Below are 18535 nucleotides of genomic sequence, written 5' to 3' on the forward strand. Positions count from 1 at the left end.
ACGGCTCTGTACACCAGTTTAAAAAAAGATGGGGACTTCTACAGGGACAGTGATAAGTTGGTCCATGCCACATTTTCTGGGTGGATATACTGATTTCAACCAGCTTTCTAGCAGCGAAAGGTGACATCTGGCCTGCTGTGCAACGTAAGTACACACTTCCATATGTCCCATGAGTTTAAGACATGACTTCGCTGGTGTTCTGGGATGCTTGCAGAGCTGGTGATAGAATCTACCATGGTTGGAAGGCATTGTTCATTTGATAAGCTCTTGAAGACTCGCAGTCCACTGGAGCTCATATAAATTGTTCCTCAAACTAAAAAAAGACACTTGTAAGAATGGTCCCTGAAAGGAGATGGGGAATGGGATAGGCAGAAACTGAATGGAATATCCTTGACTTACCTTGAAGACCCACTGGTCTGAGGTTATTCTTATCCAGTTCTTCAGGAAAAGGGTTCTCAAAGAGGTAGATGGGGAAAGGACAAACCATAAAATGTTCTGCCAGGCTCTCACTCATATCTAACCCAGTTCTTTAAGGAGGTGCAGCACATGGGATGGAGGAGGACTGAGCAAGGTCTGTGAAACCTCTGTCTCTTGTATGGAGGCTCAGAAAACCAGTTATGTGTAAGACTGACTTGGATTTGCACTTGTAGTAGGGCTGCTTTCTCTATGAAGTAAAAACACGATGTGGGAACACAAAGGCCCAACAGCTGAAGAGTCGTCTTATCACCCTTAAGACTGATGTTTTGACTGTAGTGTTGCGGGGGAAGAAAAAAAGTGCGAAGGGAGAGAGAAGGTCATCTCAAAATAGGAGGTTCTCTATAGTGGTTTTGACCTCCCATTGGATTTCAGGCATCTGGATCCAGGAAGTAGGTCTCATGGTAATGCCAGATGCCATGGTCCCTGCCACCATATCCAAGCAGGTCATGGTGGCCAGCTGTACCTCTAACATCAAGGTCCTCATTCCTTCTAGTGTTCTCCTGTGGCAAGTTGTTCAGAAGGTTTGAGACTCACTCTCAAAGGGGAGGAGGGGAGAAGGGAATAATTTTTTTTTTTAAATCAAGCTTTGAAAGCAAAACTTGATAATTAGTCACTCAACTGGAGGCTTACAAGAATAGATATTGTAGACAAACAGGTACAATTTTGGGGGCGGTCCTTCTCTTGTGGCATATTCTTCGGTGCTCCCTGCTGTTTAGATTTCTCCTGGACCACCGGTAGCCAGGTGTCAGGTTTTGGAAGAAACCCTCAAATCCCCTCACAGGGGGCTAGCATTTCCTATTTGCTTTGAAGTGGGTAGCATGGAGGTGGGAGTATGTCAGATCTCTTTCACCAGCAAATGATCACCCTTGTTTATGGGCATTGCTATCCAGCCCACTTTGTAATGTGGAGAACATCCAACAATTTACCTTTTTTCCTCCTGAATTATCTCAGATAGGATGTCCAAAAGGATTGCTGAGAACTTTGAGGAGATCCTGGAAAATTAAACCTCATCTTGAGACCGAAGATATGTTAACAGCTTCACCCTGAGACAAGGAAGCTTATTGAGGAGGTTGGTGGTTCCTGGTCAGGAGAAAGTTGGTCTTTCCAACTGAAGTACTCATCCGCCGTTAGAGGAGGCTGACATTGTTTCCTCAGAGAAGTGGGTACTGGTTGAGAAACAAAAGAAATGAGTCTCTTCCAGGGTAGAGTTCATGCTCAAGGGGTGTTAAACTGCCAGAGTTGTTAAACTGTAGAGGATATTGTGACAGATGCTCTTTGGAACCTAGTGGTCTCCTATGTTCACCTTTAGAGTACTCTTTGGGCTGTCCACTAAATTCCCATTGGCTCACCCAGGGTGGAAATCAGGATCTGGAGGTAGAGGAGCCCTCAGTGAATTCAAGTGAGGACAAGTAGACATAGGTCTCCTCCATAAGAGAGGCAATTCTGCCCAGACTATCAGGTCTGCATGGTACCATATGGAACAAAGCCAAAGTAGATGGCTGATACAAGACGTCTCTCAAAATGGTCCAAGAGAGGAGACTCTGGTACCAGATCAATGAAAAGTTACACTAGTACCAGGATAGTACTAGATACCAAGTAGACAACAGTGCCAAGGAAGAGCTCAGTGACATGGTACGTGGTAGTCACCAAGGGTCTTGGTGCTAGAGCACACAGTGCAGACACCATGCCAGAAGCACCACAGTCCTTTTGGAATGAAGGAGTCATTGATGCCAAGGCACCAGTGAACGGTTTGAGGCTGCACTTCCTAGCAGAGGGAACCCAAGAAGATCTGAGTCTCATACTCAAGGAAGGAAGGCAAATTTGCATCTGATGCCTTAGAAGCACCACTACAGTCTCCTCCCTCTCCCTGGTGCCTGAATGCCATCTGTGGGAGGAGAACACATGAGAGGTGGTGGTACCACAGCTAGCCAGTGCTGAGACCAGGAGCAGTTGAGCTTTCCCAGGCTTCTTGAGGGAAAGACTGCAGTTGCGTGGATAACTCCATCAAGAATAGCGCAGCCTTGCCTCTTTGTTCTTGAGAATCTTTCTTGCATATCAAGCAATGTTCTGTTGTGGTCCTCTCCCGGGCAGGTGAGACATCTGCAGTGCACATCATTAGTGGGCAAAGTGGAGTTGCATGAGGGGCGGGTATTAAAGATGGGAAACTTGGAAGTCACCACGATGAACAAAAATAAAGTAAAATAAAAACAAAGTTTAAGAAAGCTAAACGAGTTCACAAAGTGAGACAGGAGAAACCGTTGCTTGAAGACACAGACAGTACTAGCGTTCCTTCTTACCAACCATGGCACAATGGAACTGAGCGGCGATTACGACTGCCCTACCATTTATGTCCTCTGCCACAGTAGCCAGGAGGCCACAAGGAGCCACAGCTAACATTCCTTTTTTTTTTAAAATCAGATTTCAAGCACATGGGGTGTACGTGCCCCAGAAGTAGAATCTGCGTGGATAATTACTAACATTTTACCACAAAATTAAATCCTGCTACCTCAATGCACTCTGGCTCATCACTAACACTAGCAGACCAGATGCCAGATCACGCGAAAGCCTAGGCATCAGCTGAGAACTTTCAAACTCACAGCTGGAAGCTAGCCAAATCACTCATATTTATATTAATACAGAAGTGATAGTTAAAAGGCATAAGAATGTATTTGGTGTTTACACTTCATGAAAACTAACTGGATATTACATGTATTGTTTTCACTTATTTGTATCCTGTTATAAAGTAATAGCAAACATTTATATTGTATATATCCCTGTAACTAAATAACCCATCAAACAAGAAAGAAGCCTTGTGTAATCCAAATGAAAAAACAACAGGAAAGTACTAATTCTTGTGCACTGAAGTCAACCCGTCAGCATGTGATGATCAAAATGGCAAAATGTGCTCCTTTCTCTCTGAAGATTACTACATCTCTGCTATCATTTGGAATTACAGACTGTGACTCACCTGTACATACATTTTTTACCTACTTTAGCCCCTCTAACTCTCATTCCTTTTTCTTAGCTAATAAACCTTTAGTTAGCATACTATAGAATTGGCTGCCAGCACTGCTTTTGGTGTGAGACCTGGGATGTAAATCTACCAGGTGACTGGTCTCTTGAGAGTAACCTGGAATATATTTGTGATTTTTAGTGTAAGTGACCATTTATCCCATAGCGCAGCTTGCCTTGGTGGCAAGATAGACTGGAGTGTCTAACGGCATTGGCTGCGATTCCCTTATAAAACTACTGAAGTACTTTGGGAGTTCACATTTGGGACTTGATTGGTGACATACAATTACAGAACATACTCCTAGTTTGAGGTGTCTGCCTTGCTTTTTACAGTCAGCCCTGAGGCAAGCACTCACAGTCATGAGCCATTCCAGACAGCATGACAGTCACGACCAAAACAAACTCCCTTTTATTTCCAATATTCAGCCTCCTACCTGGCACACATTCGAATCCTCAAAAACAAGCAGCTTCAACTCTGATCTCAGACAGACATTTCCTCTGGGTCAGTGTAGCAGTACAGTCAATACTTGTTTTCTTTACATGGCAAGACTGAGGTCAGAATTAATACAGTCCATCTGACAACAACTGTCAAAAAGTGGGTGCCTGCATTATAGCCAATGAGGCTTGCAAAGGCAGGGATCAGTCAGACCATAAGCTGTTTCAGTATCATCATGCACTTAATGAAGCAAACTAGTGCTGAAAGAATCTAATCTTTTTTTTGGCAAAACACACTGCAAATAAGTTTCAGGACAGTAAGGCAAGCTTATTTGGATACCACAGCTGCTAGCTTTCCTACTATTTAGTTAATCAGAGATTTCAACAAAGTTATCCCTTCCCCTTCAGTGGTTCATAAACTTTTTTCCTAACGAAAAGGTGATATTTTCAGTCTTTGTATCATTAATATTGTCATGAGGGAGTTCCCTCTTTGATCTGTCTTTATTTAAGAACATTTTAGCCATTTATTTTTCTTTATAACTAGATGTAGTTACTAGACTGGACTGGAACACACAGGTTTATATTCCCACTGAACATTTTCTTTGAGATGCATTCTTTAATAGCCATTTCCTTTGTGACTCATTTTCCTTTCAGAGGCTGTGGATGAACACTGCAAGAAACCAGCTATCCTGACTCAATGCACCACTCCTTTTCCTCCTCATTAAGCTCAGAGCTTCAAGTAATATTCTGTACCTAAGAGCGCACAGTGTGAAACTGACAGACTCCACACATGAAGTTCTTATCAAAGTAGGTACTGTTTTTATTTACTAATTTATATTTTCATGCCTGTTCATTGTAACTCGATCGATTATTTCACTGAAGGCATAAAACACTTACTGCAGCAGACACTATTTGGGCAGAAATTCCTTTCAGAAGAGAAAGACGGACAACTGATCCATGAAGAGAGAGAGAATCAGGAAGTTTTTTCTTTCTAAAAAGAGTAAAAACGTTGTTAGTCCAAAATAAATCAAAGCATTTAAGTTTATTTGAAAAAGTTACTAATTGTTGCAATCACCTCATTTACCACACACTAGCCAAACCATGCAATGAGAGAGGCAGGAACATATTTTCGCAAGTGATATGGAGCGAGGTTTGGAGTCCTACCTTGCTTGTCGAATCTTCCACAAGCACTTGTATATCAAGTGAGATTCCACAAGCACTTGAATGGATTTCTCACTTGACATACAACTTTCTGAGGCACACAAGCACAAAACCAAAGGGAAAGAGATCATTAACACAAAATCTGCCTTGTTAAAAAGTTAGTGTGTCTGCTTTTATCTTTTTGTTAACCCTTTAATTTGACCAAACATTAACAGCCCTCCAAAAAGATCAATATCAAGCTTTTAAGAATGTTCTCAATTTCAAATGATTTCCCTCCCAAACACTGAAGCATCAGAACTATTAATAAAAAGTTGCAAATAAAAAGTTGCAAATGATTATTTTCACACTTCATATTTGAAAGTGGCGGAAATGTTGTTGCTCACTATTTAAAAAAATAATTTAAAACAAAACATCACCCCTCAGGCAGAGATTAAATGTGGGAAGTTGTGCCTGAAAAGTGACAGTTTGAGAAATTACAAGGAGTTGAACATGGCCCATTAGAACAGGGAAAGCCAGGCAATCTTAACTATCAGTGTTATGCATTAACACAGATTTTAAAACTTAATTGAACTCTTCGGTTGAACTGTTTCATTTGATTTGAAAGTTAAGTGTTTTTAAACCAGTCAAGAACAGTAAAACTGGAAACTTATTTTTCCCGATAAACAAGTTCAAGCGTATTTTATTAAAGTGTTACTGTATTTACAAGTATCAGGGGATAGCCATGTTAGTCTGTATCCACAAAAACAACAAGGAGTCCGGTGGCACCTTAAAGACTAATGGATTTATTTGGGCATAAGCTTTCAAGAAGGGAGTACCTCACAAGTGGAGAACCAGTGTTGACAGGGCCAATTCAATCAGGGTGGATGTAGTCCACCCCTAATAATTGATGAGGAGGTGTCCATTCCAGGAGAGGAAAAGCTGTTTTTGTAATGAGCCAGTGACTCCCAATCCTTATTCAAGCCCAAATTAATGGTGTTACATTTGCAAATTAATTTTAGTTCTGCTGTTTCTCTTTGAAGTCTGTTTCTGAAGTTTTTTTTTGTTCAAGAATAGTTATTTTTAAATCTGTTATAGAATGTCCAGGGAGGCTGATGTGTTCACCTACTGGTTTTCGTATGTTACAATTCCTGATGTCCAATTTGTGTCCATTTATTCTTTTATGTAGGGACTGTCCAGTTTGGCCAATGTACATGGCAGAGGGGCATTGCTGGCACATGATGGCATATATAACATTAGTAGATGTGCAGATGAATGAGCCCTTGATGATGTGGCTGATGTGGTTGGGTCCTCTGATGGTGCCGCTAGAGTAGATATGAGGACAGAGTAGGCAACGAGGTTTGCTACAAGGATTGGTTCCTGGGTTGGGGTTTCTGTGGTGTGGTGCATAGTTGCTCATGAGTATTTGCTTCAGGTTGGGGGATTGTCTGTAAGTGAGGACTGGCCTGTCTCCCAAGGTCTGAGAGAGTGAGGGATCATTTTCCAGGATAGGTTGTAGATCGTTGATAATGCACTGGAGAGGTTTTAGCTGGGGGTTGTATCTAATTCATGTACTGTATTTACAGTATAATGTACTAATAAAGCCCCATTGACACAAGGCCTCATTGTGATGCTATAAATTAATTGTAAATTCATACATATACACAGATTTTCAAAAATGGCCTCTGTGAGAACTCCTAGGCGTTTAGCACTTCTGTGAGTGAGGTCCTAAATGTGTGGCCTCACATGTGGACTGTGCTAGGCTCTTATTTTTGAAAATCTTGAGTTTTTTTAGTATGGCCTATGTTATTGCCAAAATCCATGTACCCTGCAGTTAGTTTGGCCTAAAGGTTGCAGCAAGGCCTTCTGGTTTCTGCAGCACAGCAAAACTAGAAATAATACATCAGCACTTCAGGTAAACTGAATTTGATAAAAACTTGTTTTTACCTATGAAAATAATCAGTATGTCATTGTGTCTTATTTGACTTCACATTCAAATCATTTTATTTTGCCCCAAGCTATCATTTTTCATCAAATCTTATATTAATAACCATTGCACTATGCAAATTTTCAGGGGGCAGCTGGAACTTTTGGCCCCAGAGAAGGAACCAGGAGTGGTTTGGGATTGTGGGGCTAGAACATCTGATACAAATAATCAGCCGTTAAATAATCAATAATCAATGTTGCCCTTTAAACTGTGATTAAGTTAACACTCCACTGAAGAGAGGGAACAGTTCACATACTCTCAGAAAAACATTGTTTCAGGATGTCTACATACAAATTCATCAATTACACTGTTCACATTTGGAAGAGTTTTCTTTACAACCACAATAGGTAATTTTTTAAACTTAAAATAAGCCATGAAAGTCTAGATTCTGGTACATGGTTCTGCAAGTTTTCAGTTCACTGCAGCATATAAAGAACCATGGTGCAAAAAGTCTATCTTTCTGTCTAGTGGATCCCTTAGGAAGAAGTAGGCTGTGGTAGAATTACTTTTCTTTGTCCACATCATCCACTTTTAACACCTGCACTGGGGTTTGATCCTATCAGAGTTTAGACAGAAGTATACTGGGGGATTTTCCTCTTAATGGTGGGCTCTTTTCCAGTAAGAAAACAGAAAGATTAGGTTTTTATTGAGAAAACTGGTTCTTTTCGAAGAAAAATATTTCATCACAGAAGTTTGGGTGGTTCTTTGCTTGGGATAGTTCTAAATGTCTTTTGAATAGTAGACCACATTTCTAATTTACAATTCAATACCTGCTAGCTTGCCCCACTGGATCTCAAACTAATCCCATGAACTGAATAGACTTGAGTGTCAGTCAGAAAATGCAGTTGTGTGTTGCTCAGTGAAATATGATAACTCAGTTCCAATACTCATGATACACATCTAAATCTGAAAGATGGTGTCAGAAAGAACTGCTCAACTTATCAGTTACCTTTTCAAGTGCGTCCTGTCCCCACTGTCTGAGCTTGCCAAGGAAGATGTATCATACGAGTGAGTGTCAATATTATCAATGTTTAAAAGAGAGGGATCCTCAAGAACAAAAGACTCTTCTTCATCATCAGTCTGAAAGAAAAGCAACAATTTGGTAAACATGACAGACAAGACAGATTGGAGACAACTCATCTCCAGGAATTCTCAGGCTGTTGGTGCCAAGGTCATGCTCACTTGCACCAAATATTCAGACCTTAGAACATATAGAGAGTTAAGGATGCCAGTTACAATGGGTAACCAGTTTTTCTTGGAGTACCTGTATTACTAGTAGAGATCCCCACAGCTGGAGTCTGACAGGGACTGACCCTCAGAAGACGTGGGGGCCAGAGTCTAGAATGTGTAGTCAATGTTCAAAGTGGAAATAAGAAGCCAATTCTTAAAGGTAAATAATTAAAGACGAACGGATAATTAAGGGGGATGGTAAATTCTCTACCACTTGTAGTCCTGAATATCAAGAATGGGCACTTCTTTCTAAAGAGAGATGCACTAATTCAACCAAAAGTTATAGGGTTTCATGCATGGATCACTGGGTGAAATTCTCTGGCTTGTGTCATGTAGCAGATTAGATTAGATCATCATAATGCTCCCTTCTGGCCTTAAAACCTATTAATCTAAGTACATAAAAACAAAACTCTAAACCAAACCGAGCCACTGATCTTGAGGATAAATCTAGGAAGCTGTATGTCAAAGTAAGGCCAGAGGCACTACAGAGATCCACTGTAAAAACAAAATTACCTAAACCTAAGTCACAGAGTATGCCCTGGTTCTAGACCTTCAGGAAACATAATGTGGCTCCATTTTTTAATATTTAAAGGGGGGTAAGGGTGGAAATAATTTTTAAAAATAAAGAGTCTTGTTCTTGTAAGGGAAATGCAGAAAGATTGTTGTCACAACCAGAGTTGTGTGTGCGGGAATCTACATACTGAAAAACATACAAAAAATTCAGATATAAATGAACCTGCCCTACTCACCAATTAATTGCTGTAACAAGCACTGATGTATAATACATGCCACATGAACACACACTATGCATATACACAGAGGGCACACAAATAATATTTTAGTGCCTAGATATAACAACACTACAAGAGTAGTCTTTGATGTGTATCAAATGACAACATAATATTGTATCGAACTGTATTTATCCATGTATAACATTTACCTACACACCTAGTGTTCTGTGGCTATGTATTTATTCACAAGTATGCCCAATTGTGTATCTACCTACCTGCAAATATTTTCTAAAAATATATGTATTTTAAAAAAATTGATCTTAGAAATATAAGATGGCATCATCCAAGTAGAAAACACAAAATCTAAATATATCACACACAGTTCAGAATAATTACTACACAGTGTGTGTATTTTGCTAACTGCAGAAAGACAAAATATTCCATTTCGTCATCATTTAGAGAGAATTAATATGAACAATTCTGTTTCCATATTTTGGAACACTACCATATATGACTGGATTTCTTAACTCTTAAAAAGCTACTCACCTCATTTAATATGCTTTCCAGTGTTGGAGGAGTATCAACCTGGGGAATATCAAACTCTTTGTCATCTATCTAAATAAAAACAAACAAACAGACTGGAGTTTAGCTTCATTATTCCACCTTCCAAACACATTTTTTCACCAACTCAGAACGTACTTCATTTAGCAACTTTCTGAAGGTAGACTGGAGTAGAACCTCAGAGTTACAAACACCAGAGTTACGAACTGACCAGTCAGTCACACACTTCAGTTGGAACCAGAAGCACATACACAATCAAGCAGTGGCAGAGACAAAAAACAAAAAAACCAAAACAGTACAGTACTGTGTTAAACATAAATAACTAAAAAATAAATAAAGGGCAGGCAGCATTTTTCTTCTGCATAGTAAAGTGTCAAAGCTATATTAAGTCCATGTTCAGTTGTAAACTTTTGAAAGAACTACCAAAACGTTTTGTTCAGTATTATAAACAACGTCCATTCCTGAGGTGTTCACAACTTTGAGGTTCTGCTGTACCTTCACAGTCAGGTGCCTTCAACGCACTCAAAATTGCTTTGCAGTGGTTTGAAGGACAAGAAAGCAATTCAGTGTGCTATACCTACTGTAATTAAGATGTTCAATTATTAGCTTTTTTATTTCATTAACTCCTCAAAAACTAGTTAGTTTGTAAACTAGGGATTCCACTGTATCTAGAGGCTCCAACTTAGATCATGCCCCTGTTGTGTTAGATATTGCTCCCACACTAAAGCCGGTGTTTACGAACTGTGAGATGTGAGACATCTCTGGGGAATACATGGAAGAAATTGTGTAGTGGCAGATTTTATTTATTGTATTTTCATAATAGGTTACTCAGACAAAGCTTTAAAACTCTGTGGGAATTTGTTATATTAAATACAGTAGTTAATTTACTTCGAGATGTACCAATGAGAACACAGAGATGCTGACATACAGAACCCTTGCCTCCAATAATCGTACAGCATGGATTCAGTTGCGCAGCAACTGTCTAGTCTAACTGAGCTCAGAACTTATTCAGGGTGGTTTTTTTCAGTTGTATATGTCAGGTTATAACTATCTGTATGTAACAGTGAAATATGGACAGATGGCTGAAGACAGGCAGTGTTAAGAAGAACAAAGCGTCAGTGATTAGTAGGGCAGGGGTACGCTGGCAGATCTGGAAGTGGGCACTCAATAAGAAACATTTGGGAACCTCTGCCCTATAGTTACACAAGTATATTTCTATTGCTATAGTTGTACTGACAACTCTTCATGTGAATGCTCACTCCAGAATTAATGTCCACATAGGGAGTTATACTGGCATATAGTTATGCCAGCAAATTTTACCATGTAGACAAGCCCTAAGAGAGTTCCTACTTCAACTTAAATCTAAATAGACAAGACAGACCAGGTGGAAGACTTATCCTGATTCTAGAATACCTGTGCCCAGTGTTTAAAAAGGATCTAAAGACCAGCAGCATCTGGGTCACATCCTAGGAGTGGGAATATGGCAGACACTCTTGAATCAACTTTTACCCTCAGCAATTTTTCATCAAGAAATTCCAGTTTCTTACAGTAACTTTGAGTAGTATGGCCTAATATTTATTTTAAATCCTTAACTTTGTTCTGCTTCCTTGGGGATGTTTAAAAAGATTTTCAGCTAGTCATTTTTCCCTTTGCCCACTACCAGAACAGTGAATGTGAGTATACATATTTTAATCAAATGCACAAAAAGTAATACATTGAAGAGAGATTTCTCTCAGAACTTTAACTACTGTGAGTGTTCCTTATAATTATGGTTTTTTAAGACAAATGTTATTTCCAAGTTGACACTGTCCCCTTGGCCATGTGTTAACAACTGTTAATGCAATTAAACAAAAGTAAACTGAACTTATCCTCTGTAGATAACTGGTTTGTACACTGAAATGGAATCATTTGTAACATTTCTTACATTTATTTTTTAATAACAGTTTGGCAATCCAGTACAAATGGCAGCTTTGGCACTCCCTATTGCCACCCACATATAAGCACTAACAATATATTTTAAAAGTTAAAATGAAAAAAATTATTAAAATGTATCATACTAAAGTCATAATTAAGGCTGCGTGTCTGTCACAGAGGTCATGGATTCCGTTACTTCTGTGACTTCTTCAGTGGCCGTGCAGCTGGCTCGGGGCTGTCCGAGCCAGATAGCCCCTGGGAAAGCAATAATAGCAGTCTGGGTATGGGAGGGAGCTCAGGGCTGGGGCAGGTGTGCGGGGTGGTGCTTACTTCAGGGGGGCTCCGCAGAAGCAGATGGCATGTCCCTGAAGCTCCTAGGCAGAGGGACCAGGGGGCTCTGTGCACTGCCCATGCCTGCAGGCACCATGCCCGCACTTCCCAGCCAATAGGAGCTGCAGAGCCAGCACGCATGGGAGGGGCACTGCACTGAGCTTCTCCGGCTTTCCCTCCCCTCTAGGAGCTGCAGGAACATGCTTTCTGCTTCCAGGGAGCTGCACGGTGCCACCCCATCCTCCTCCAACTCATTTTCAGATGAGAAAACTTAGGCACAGAAAGGCATAGTGATCTTCAAAAGTTCACAAAACTAGTTATTAGCACAGCTGAGAAGACAACTTGAACCCCTGACCTGTTCAGTGCCCTAGCCATTAGTCCACCAGATCCAGACATGTGAAGACACAGTACTGGGAAGTGCTGAGTGTGCACAATAGTAGTGTTGGGCAGTAAAATCACTACTTCACCTTTAGCAGTCCCTTAAAACTTATGCGAAACTGAGGCTCTGTTCCACTTTGTATCTGGCTGTGACACTCTTGAGTTCCTTTCCCAGACTTGAAGCAGCAGTGTGGGGTTTGAAAGCTTGGGTCTTTCGCCAACAGATGTCCAGCCATCCACCACCTACCTCTCTCAAGTATCCTGGGCCCACTATGGATAACACGCCATTGGCATTTCCAACCCCGCAGCACAGAGTAGTACCCTAGACGCACGCACAAATCAATAAAACAGCTGTGAAGAGTCGTGCGGCTTAGACCAGCCCCAAACCTTTTACAGGCGTGAACGTGACACGAAAAGCAGCAGGTGGAAGTAAACATACAGCCCGAGCCTCTCCCCTCCACACGGCCCCCACCCAGCCAGGGCTCTCCCAGCAGCCCAAGCTTCGCCTCACGCAGAGCGTTATCCCTGGGGAGGGAGGGGGCCACAAACCCAGTCTCACCAGGTCACTTTTAGACTCCAGCTCCCGGTCCAGTTCCCCCCCGCTCAGCTGCGGCAACGCGGCATCCTGGCCCAGCAGCGCCCCTAGCTCCTCGGCGGGCCCCGGGAGAGAGGCGCCCTGCTCCGCGCCGAGGCTCTCGGGCTCCATCTCTAGTTCACCGGCACCTCCACCTCGCCCAGCCAAGGACCGGCCGCTGCCCGCGGGCTCGTTCCCTCAGGCTCGCCGCGGCCGGCCGCAGGAGAGCGCGCGCGGAAGTTGGCTAACGCCCGCCGATAACACACCGGTGAGCAGAGCCCGCGGGAACCGGGCCCGGCAGCAGAACGAGAGAACTGGGGCGAAGCGGCCCCGGGCCGCTGTGACGGGTCAAGCCCAAGCCCAAGCCCTTGCCCCTGCCCCTACTGCAGCAGGGCTGTGGAGTGAACACAGTGCGCATGCGCGTGCCCGCCTCCTCTGTGGGCAAAGAGCAGCTGCTACAGCCGCGCCCGTGCGCCGCGCCACTTAGAGTCACGCCCCGCCCCATAAATGGCCGTTCGCTGTGGCACGCTGGCCTCCTGCGGCTTGCGAGGTAACAGGGCTGCGGGACTCGAGTCGCCCATCGTTCCTCTCCTGCCCCCGACGGCGGGGTGGGGGAGCCCTCTGCGCAGAAAGCAGCGTGGGAAAAAGCACCACGCAGGCCAAGCACGGGGGGGGGGGCAGCGTACTGCAGAGGCGTGGGGTGGTAAGATACGGTAAAGCGCTCAGTGTGGGGGCAGGACCATGCATGGTACCCAGCATCTCAGGAATAAGGTGCTACAGAACTGTGCCTTGTTCTCCTGCTGCCCTAACAAGCACAGCTGGGTTGCACCAGCTAGGCCCCTTGACAGACTGTCCCACCTGTCCTGATTGGCTGAGGAAGCCAGCAGGTCTGTTTTTAAACACAGCAATAGCATCCTAGCTGCTTAATAATACATACTTTGAAGGCCGGCTTTAGGCCGATTCAACCAATTCCCCTGAATTGGGCCCCGCCCCTAAGAGGGCCACGTGCCCAAGCACCAGTACGGTGTACTGGCAAGAACCGGTGCACTGTACTGGGGTGGCCTGGCTTCCCCAAGGTGCAATTTAAAGAGGCTGGAGCCCCAGGCCCTTTAAATTGCCACCAGAGCCCCACTGCTGGAGCCCTGGTGTAGGGCTGCAGGGCTCTCGGGGCTACTTAAAGGTGCGGGGCGGCAGAAGCAGGGGAGCTCGAGCCTTTTAAATAGCCCCCAGAGCCCTGGGGTAGCGGGGGGGCTCTGGAGGCTATTTGGTATAAAAAATACATACTGTGGCACATCCCTTAAATCAGAACTTTTTATAGGCTACCGGTGGCTAAGAAATGAAACGCTTTTTTCACGTTTTTTTTCAGTCATCTCTGCCGGGTTCCTGCCAAAAATGTTCAAATTGGGCCCTGCATTTCCTAAAGCTGGCCCTGCATATCTCCCTATGCTCCTCTGGCCTGCTGTAGCCTAGACCCTGCTCTGCTCCTGTCCCAGCCTCAGAACCAGATAATCCTGTTTTGACCTTCCAATTCCTGACTCTTTTGCCCTTGGATCTGGTATTTGGACCCCTACTTTCATTCTGACCCTTGGCTTCAATTCCTGATTCAGGTGCTGCCTTGGCTCTGCCATACAGACTCTAAGTCGGGTTCTGACCCTTGCTCCACCTCAGTACTAGGTTTACATTGGCACCATGGAGCCAGGCCCATGCTCAGGAGGAGCCCCAGCCTGCTCGATTTGCACTGTGCCTCGAGCCCCCGCTGGCTCCGTCCACCTACTAGGCCTGGCTGCTGCTTTGCCCACTAAGTCAGACCACCCAGTCTTCTGGCAGCTTGAGCAGACCAAACTAAAACAAAGGAAAACAAAATCTGACAGAGGGTCCAGACTGGCAGCTAATATGGATCCATCCCAGGCCAATATTTCCCTGCTGGAGATAACAGGTTCCTTACAGATAGGAGTGAAAGTAACTTACAGGACTTACCGGTACTGCTGGAGTCCTGAGGGGGGCATGGCTTCATCCGGAAGAGGCGTGGCCTCTCAAGATTTAAAGGCCCTGGGGAACCAGCTGTGGCTGGGAGACCCAGAGCCTTTAAATCAACCAGGGACTCCCAGCTGCAGAGGTGGCTGGGAGCTCCCTGGGGCTCAGGGGCAAATTTAAGGGCCCGGGGCTCTGGCCACCAGGGGGAACCCTGAGCTTTGCGGGGCTGGGGCAGGGATTTAAAGGGCCCAGAGCTCCTGCCACTGAGGAAAGCCCAGAGCCCTTTAAATCCTGGCTCCAGCCTGGCTGCCAGAGTCATAGCCAGGATTCAAAGAGCTCTGGGCTGCCTGCAGCCGTGGGGAGCTTTGAGCCCTTTAAATCCCAGCCGCAGCCGGGATTCAAAGGGCTCTGGGCTGCCCCCAGCGGCAGGAAGCTCTGAGCCCTTTAAATCCCGGTCCAAATCCACAAGCCAAAGAGTCCCCTGCCTGACAAGTTTAATGGCCAGCCAGACACATGTCGCTCTGGGAATGAGTAGTACCAACAACCCAGGATAGTGGTTGATCAGCTGCAGTGTGCTGTGAATGGAAAGTGCCCACAACCCAGGCCAGTGTTTGGTCAGACACGCAGTGCACTCAGAATGGGCAGTACCCATACCCTGGGCTAGTCAGACACATGGCACAGTGGGAATGGGCGGTGCCCACACCTTGGAGCAGGGATTGGTCAGACACACAAATTGTGTCATTCTGATCAGGACACCAAGAACTGTAAGCCACTGTGTTATCCCTCTGATTTAGCAAGTGTTAGCTTTACTGGAGATTAGACTGTGTCAGTTCTCTGCCACACAAGTCTGTCCACCTCACCAGAAAACCCTTTGAGACACTGCCAGTCTAAATCTTGCCTTGCCGGTAACTGTGAACCCCAGTTCCCCGGAGATATCTCTGTGTCCAGTCCCTCTCAACGGACAGTTACAGAAATTATTAAATTCACTGCCTCCAGAAAAACAGAGCACACTCCATCCTGGACACACACATCACTTTAACAAAACAGCATTAAAATTATTTATTGTAAAACAAAGGCCTGGTCTACACAACGCGTTTATACCGAATTTAGCAGCGTTAAACCAATTTAACGCTGCACCCGTCAACACAACGAAGTCCTTTATATTGATTTAAAGGGCTCTTAAAACCCTTTTAAGTTTATTAACAAAGAACAGAAATTAAAGTGATACATCTGACATCTGAGACACATCTGGTTACAAACCAACCCCACTTTCTAGCTACTACAACTTTATCCTAGCACGTTACAATCCCTTTTCTCACTTACATAAAACTACCAGTATCTCTAGCCCTTCTGGCCATGAGACTCCACATTCACAGACTCAGAGTTCCCTAAGTCCCCTACATGATGAATAACTAAGGGGTTCTCTTCCCTTCTTTTTAAAGAGCAGTGAACCTTTGAAATATATTCTTTGAAGTTTATACCCCAGACAGAGTTTTTCTCCCCTGCTGGTGTGCAGATGCCATGCTGTCCTTATCCTCTTGTGAATTAGCTCTTTCTGTTGGTTTGATCACTTTTTTTATTTTAATCATGTACTTTCATTGTTCCTGACTTTCAAAAGGCCTCCGCTCCCCTTAGGCAACCAGTGTTCTGGTCTCTCTTGAAAACCTGGCTCCAAGTCAGAAAGGGGACAGAAATTGGGTCCTGCTAAAGTGGCACCTGTCTCCATTCAAAGTAATGTCAGAAAGTTTCTTTGATGCAAACATCTAGGAGAGAGAGAGATCACGTCCTCATCCTCCTTCTACTACATGTCACTGTTGCTCTTCGTTTGCTTCCCTGTGCTAGGCCCCAGGGATGTTGCCACTTACTGATGGTGTATGCTAGGTGTTTCCATTCATAAAGAGTAACCAGAGATTTGTTAGATGAAGGGAAACCAAGAACTGAAGTAAAGTCCATGAGAGAGCACAGAGCTGCATTTCCCCAGGGCACAAACAGCAGCAGGTAGGGTGCCCTGATTTTGAGTTTTGTTCCCAGTGTTTTTGTGCCATAATAAAAGCACACAGACTTGCACGGAAATAACTAAAGGTCTGAATTAAAACCCAATAAGTTATTTTGATGCAAATGAGTGTAGAGAGAACTTAGGGTTTGTCTAGACTGGAGTTGGATTGCTAATTAACTGAGTTAACAAACAGGATTGTAAGTGCTAGTATAGACTCTCCACAAAAGTGTGTTTGCACCAGGAGGTCCTGCTCCATGACTGGGACACCTGGTGCTATTGCAATACAGATAGCATCATCATACACCCAAGTGGTTTATGCTTGGACGCAGCCTCGGACAAAGCAGGGAAGCCGCTCGGAGTGAAAAGCTTTGGTTTTATTTTTTAAAGAATTCTCTAGGTGAGGCCCTTTGTGTTGCCCTATTACAGTTAGTACAGACAAAGGGCCAGATCCTGAGCTGCGTAACAATCCTTTGCATAGTGTTTCTGTTGGCGGTGAGGGAAATGACATCTGGACCTCCACTGGTGTTTTGAACAGGAAGTGCACTTGGTCACAGAACTGTTGACTCCACCCAACCACACAGTGTAGTTGTGTGGAGAGGGAGCTGTGGTGGGCAGCACTATGCTGCTTAGAGGGAATCAGGACTAGAAAAGTCTCTGAGGAACTTTAGAGACCCGCACAGTCTCCCTGCACTGGACTCCCCTGGCAAGAGGGAATCATGCTGGTTCCATTGCCTCAGAGGCCTTCCAGAGCTCTTGCACAGGCTGTAGGATCCCACCCAATGTGCAGTGTGCCAAAGAAAAAACAGAGCCAGAAATATCATATACTGAATTTCTTCATTAATGCCAGTTCATAAACACATTAGTTGTGTGCAAATATCTTCAGAGGGAGGAGCAAAAGCAGCACAGTATGTAGAAGCAGCATGTATAAAAGGCAAAAAGGCGTCTCTAAAATTCCTCCTCCACTTCAATAGGACAATGGAAAAAGCAATCCCAGAAGATTAGGGGTACATTAATCTACCAAGGAGAAAAAAATTAATAATGTGCAAAAGAAAACATTTAAACAACTTTAAACAGATCTGTACAACTGAACAGTGCAAGATTAATTTTGATCTTTGCATCAGTGAACAAGGTGCAGTAGAATGAAAGTGTCTTATGCTCTCACTTCTCTGTGCAGATGAAATTAAATCTTGACTAATGCAAAGTAATGCACACTGGAGAGTAAGTGACCTATTCCCACTGATGGAAAAGACCTGGGCATCGCTCTGAACAGTTTGATGAAGACCTCTGCTTAATGCCAAGAAGCAGTCAAAACATGTTAAATGCTCAAAAAATGGAAAATAATACAGAGAATATTTTAGTGTCATGATATAGCTCACGGGTACACCCTCACTTGGATACTGTGTGCCATTGTGGTCACCCATGTGAACAAGGATGTAGCAGGAACGGGGGCAAAATGGAAAGGTTGTTTGGTTAAGAAAGGAGACAAACAGGAGGGGCTGCGACAGAGGTTTACAGAGTAATGAATAGGATGAAGAAAGTAAAGAAGGTGGCTTTGTTCATCCTCTCTCGTTAGAGAAGAATGGGGATATTCAATGAAACAGAGACAGCAAATTTTAATACTGATAAAAAGGAAATATGGGTTTACATGGTGCATAGTTAGCATGTGGAGCTCACTGATGCTGCATGTTCTTGTGGTCTGGAACTGGGTAGGATTCAAAAGAGGATTTGTAGGGGTAATAGGAATACCTACAGTTACATTTGATATGATTTATTAAAATGTAAAGTGGGATCTTAAATTG

General features: G+C 43.7%; 3 protein-coding genes across 7 annotated transcripts in view; 1 reads left to right on the plus strand and 2 right to left on the minus strand.

The window, feature by feature from the left end:
* The window catches only part of VPS8 (VPS8 subunit of CORVET complex), a 231457-nt gene extending 218317 nt beyond the window's left edge, over positions 1-13140 (minus strand). For all 4 annotated transcript variants that reach the window (XR_007775959.1, XM_050965339.1, XM_050965340.1 and 1 more), the window contains exons 1-4: positions 12752-13140; positions 9556-9624; positions 7998-8128; positions 4822-4915 (exon numbers count right to left, since the gene is read on the minus strand). Coding sequence is in view for 3 of the 4 variants with exons in the window: in XM_050965339.1 (XP_050821296.1) it covers positions 4822-4915; positions 7998-8128; positions 9556-9624; positions 12752-12898 (441 nt within the window). In the remaining variant the exon portion in view is untranslated. The remainder of the gene's footprint in view (positions 1-4821; positions 4916-7997; positions 8129-9555; positions 9625-12751) is intronic.
* Positions 1-18535, plus strand: part of PPP2R3A (protein phosphatase 2 regulatory subunit B''alpha) — a 767863-nt gene that overhangs the window by 301166 nt on the left and 448162 nt on the right. The window lies entirely within an intron of this gene.
* NME9 (NME/NM23 family member 9) overlaps positions 17552-18535 on the minus strand; it is a 40462-nt gene continuing 39478 nt past the window's right edge. For both annotated transcript variants that reach the window (XM_050965720.1, XM_050965717.1), the window contains one exon: positions 17552-17750. The gene's annotated coding sequence lies outside the window, so the exon portion shown is untranslated. The remainder of the gene's footprint in view (positions 17751-18535) is intronic.

This window comes from Gopherus flavomarginatus, chromosome 8, assembly GCF_025201925.1.
Source record: "Gopherus flavomarginatus isolate rGopFla2 chromosome 8, rGopFla2.mat.asm, whole genome shotgun sequence".
NCBI classification, from domain to species: Eukaryota; Metazoa; Chordata; order Testudines; family Testudinidae; genus Gopherus; species Gopherus flavomarginatus.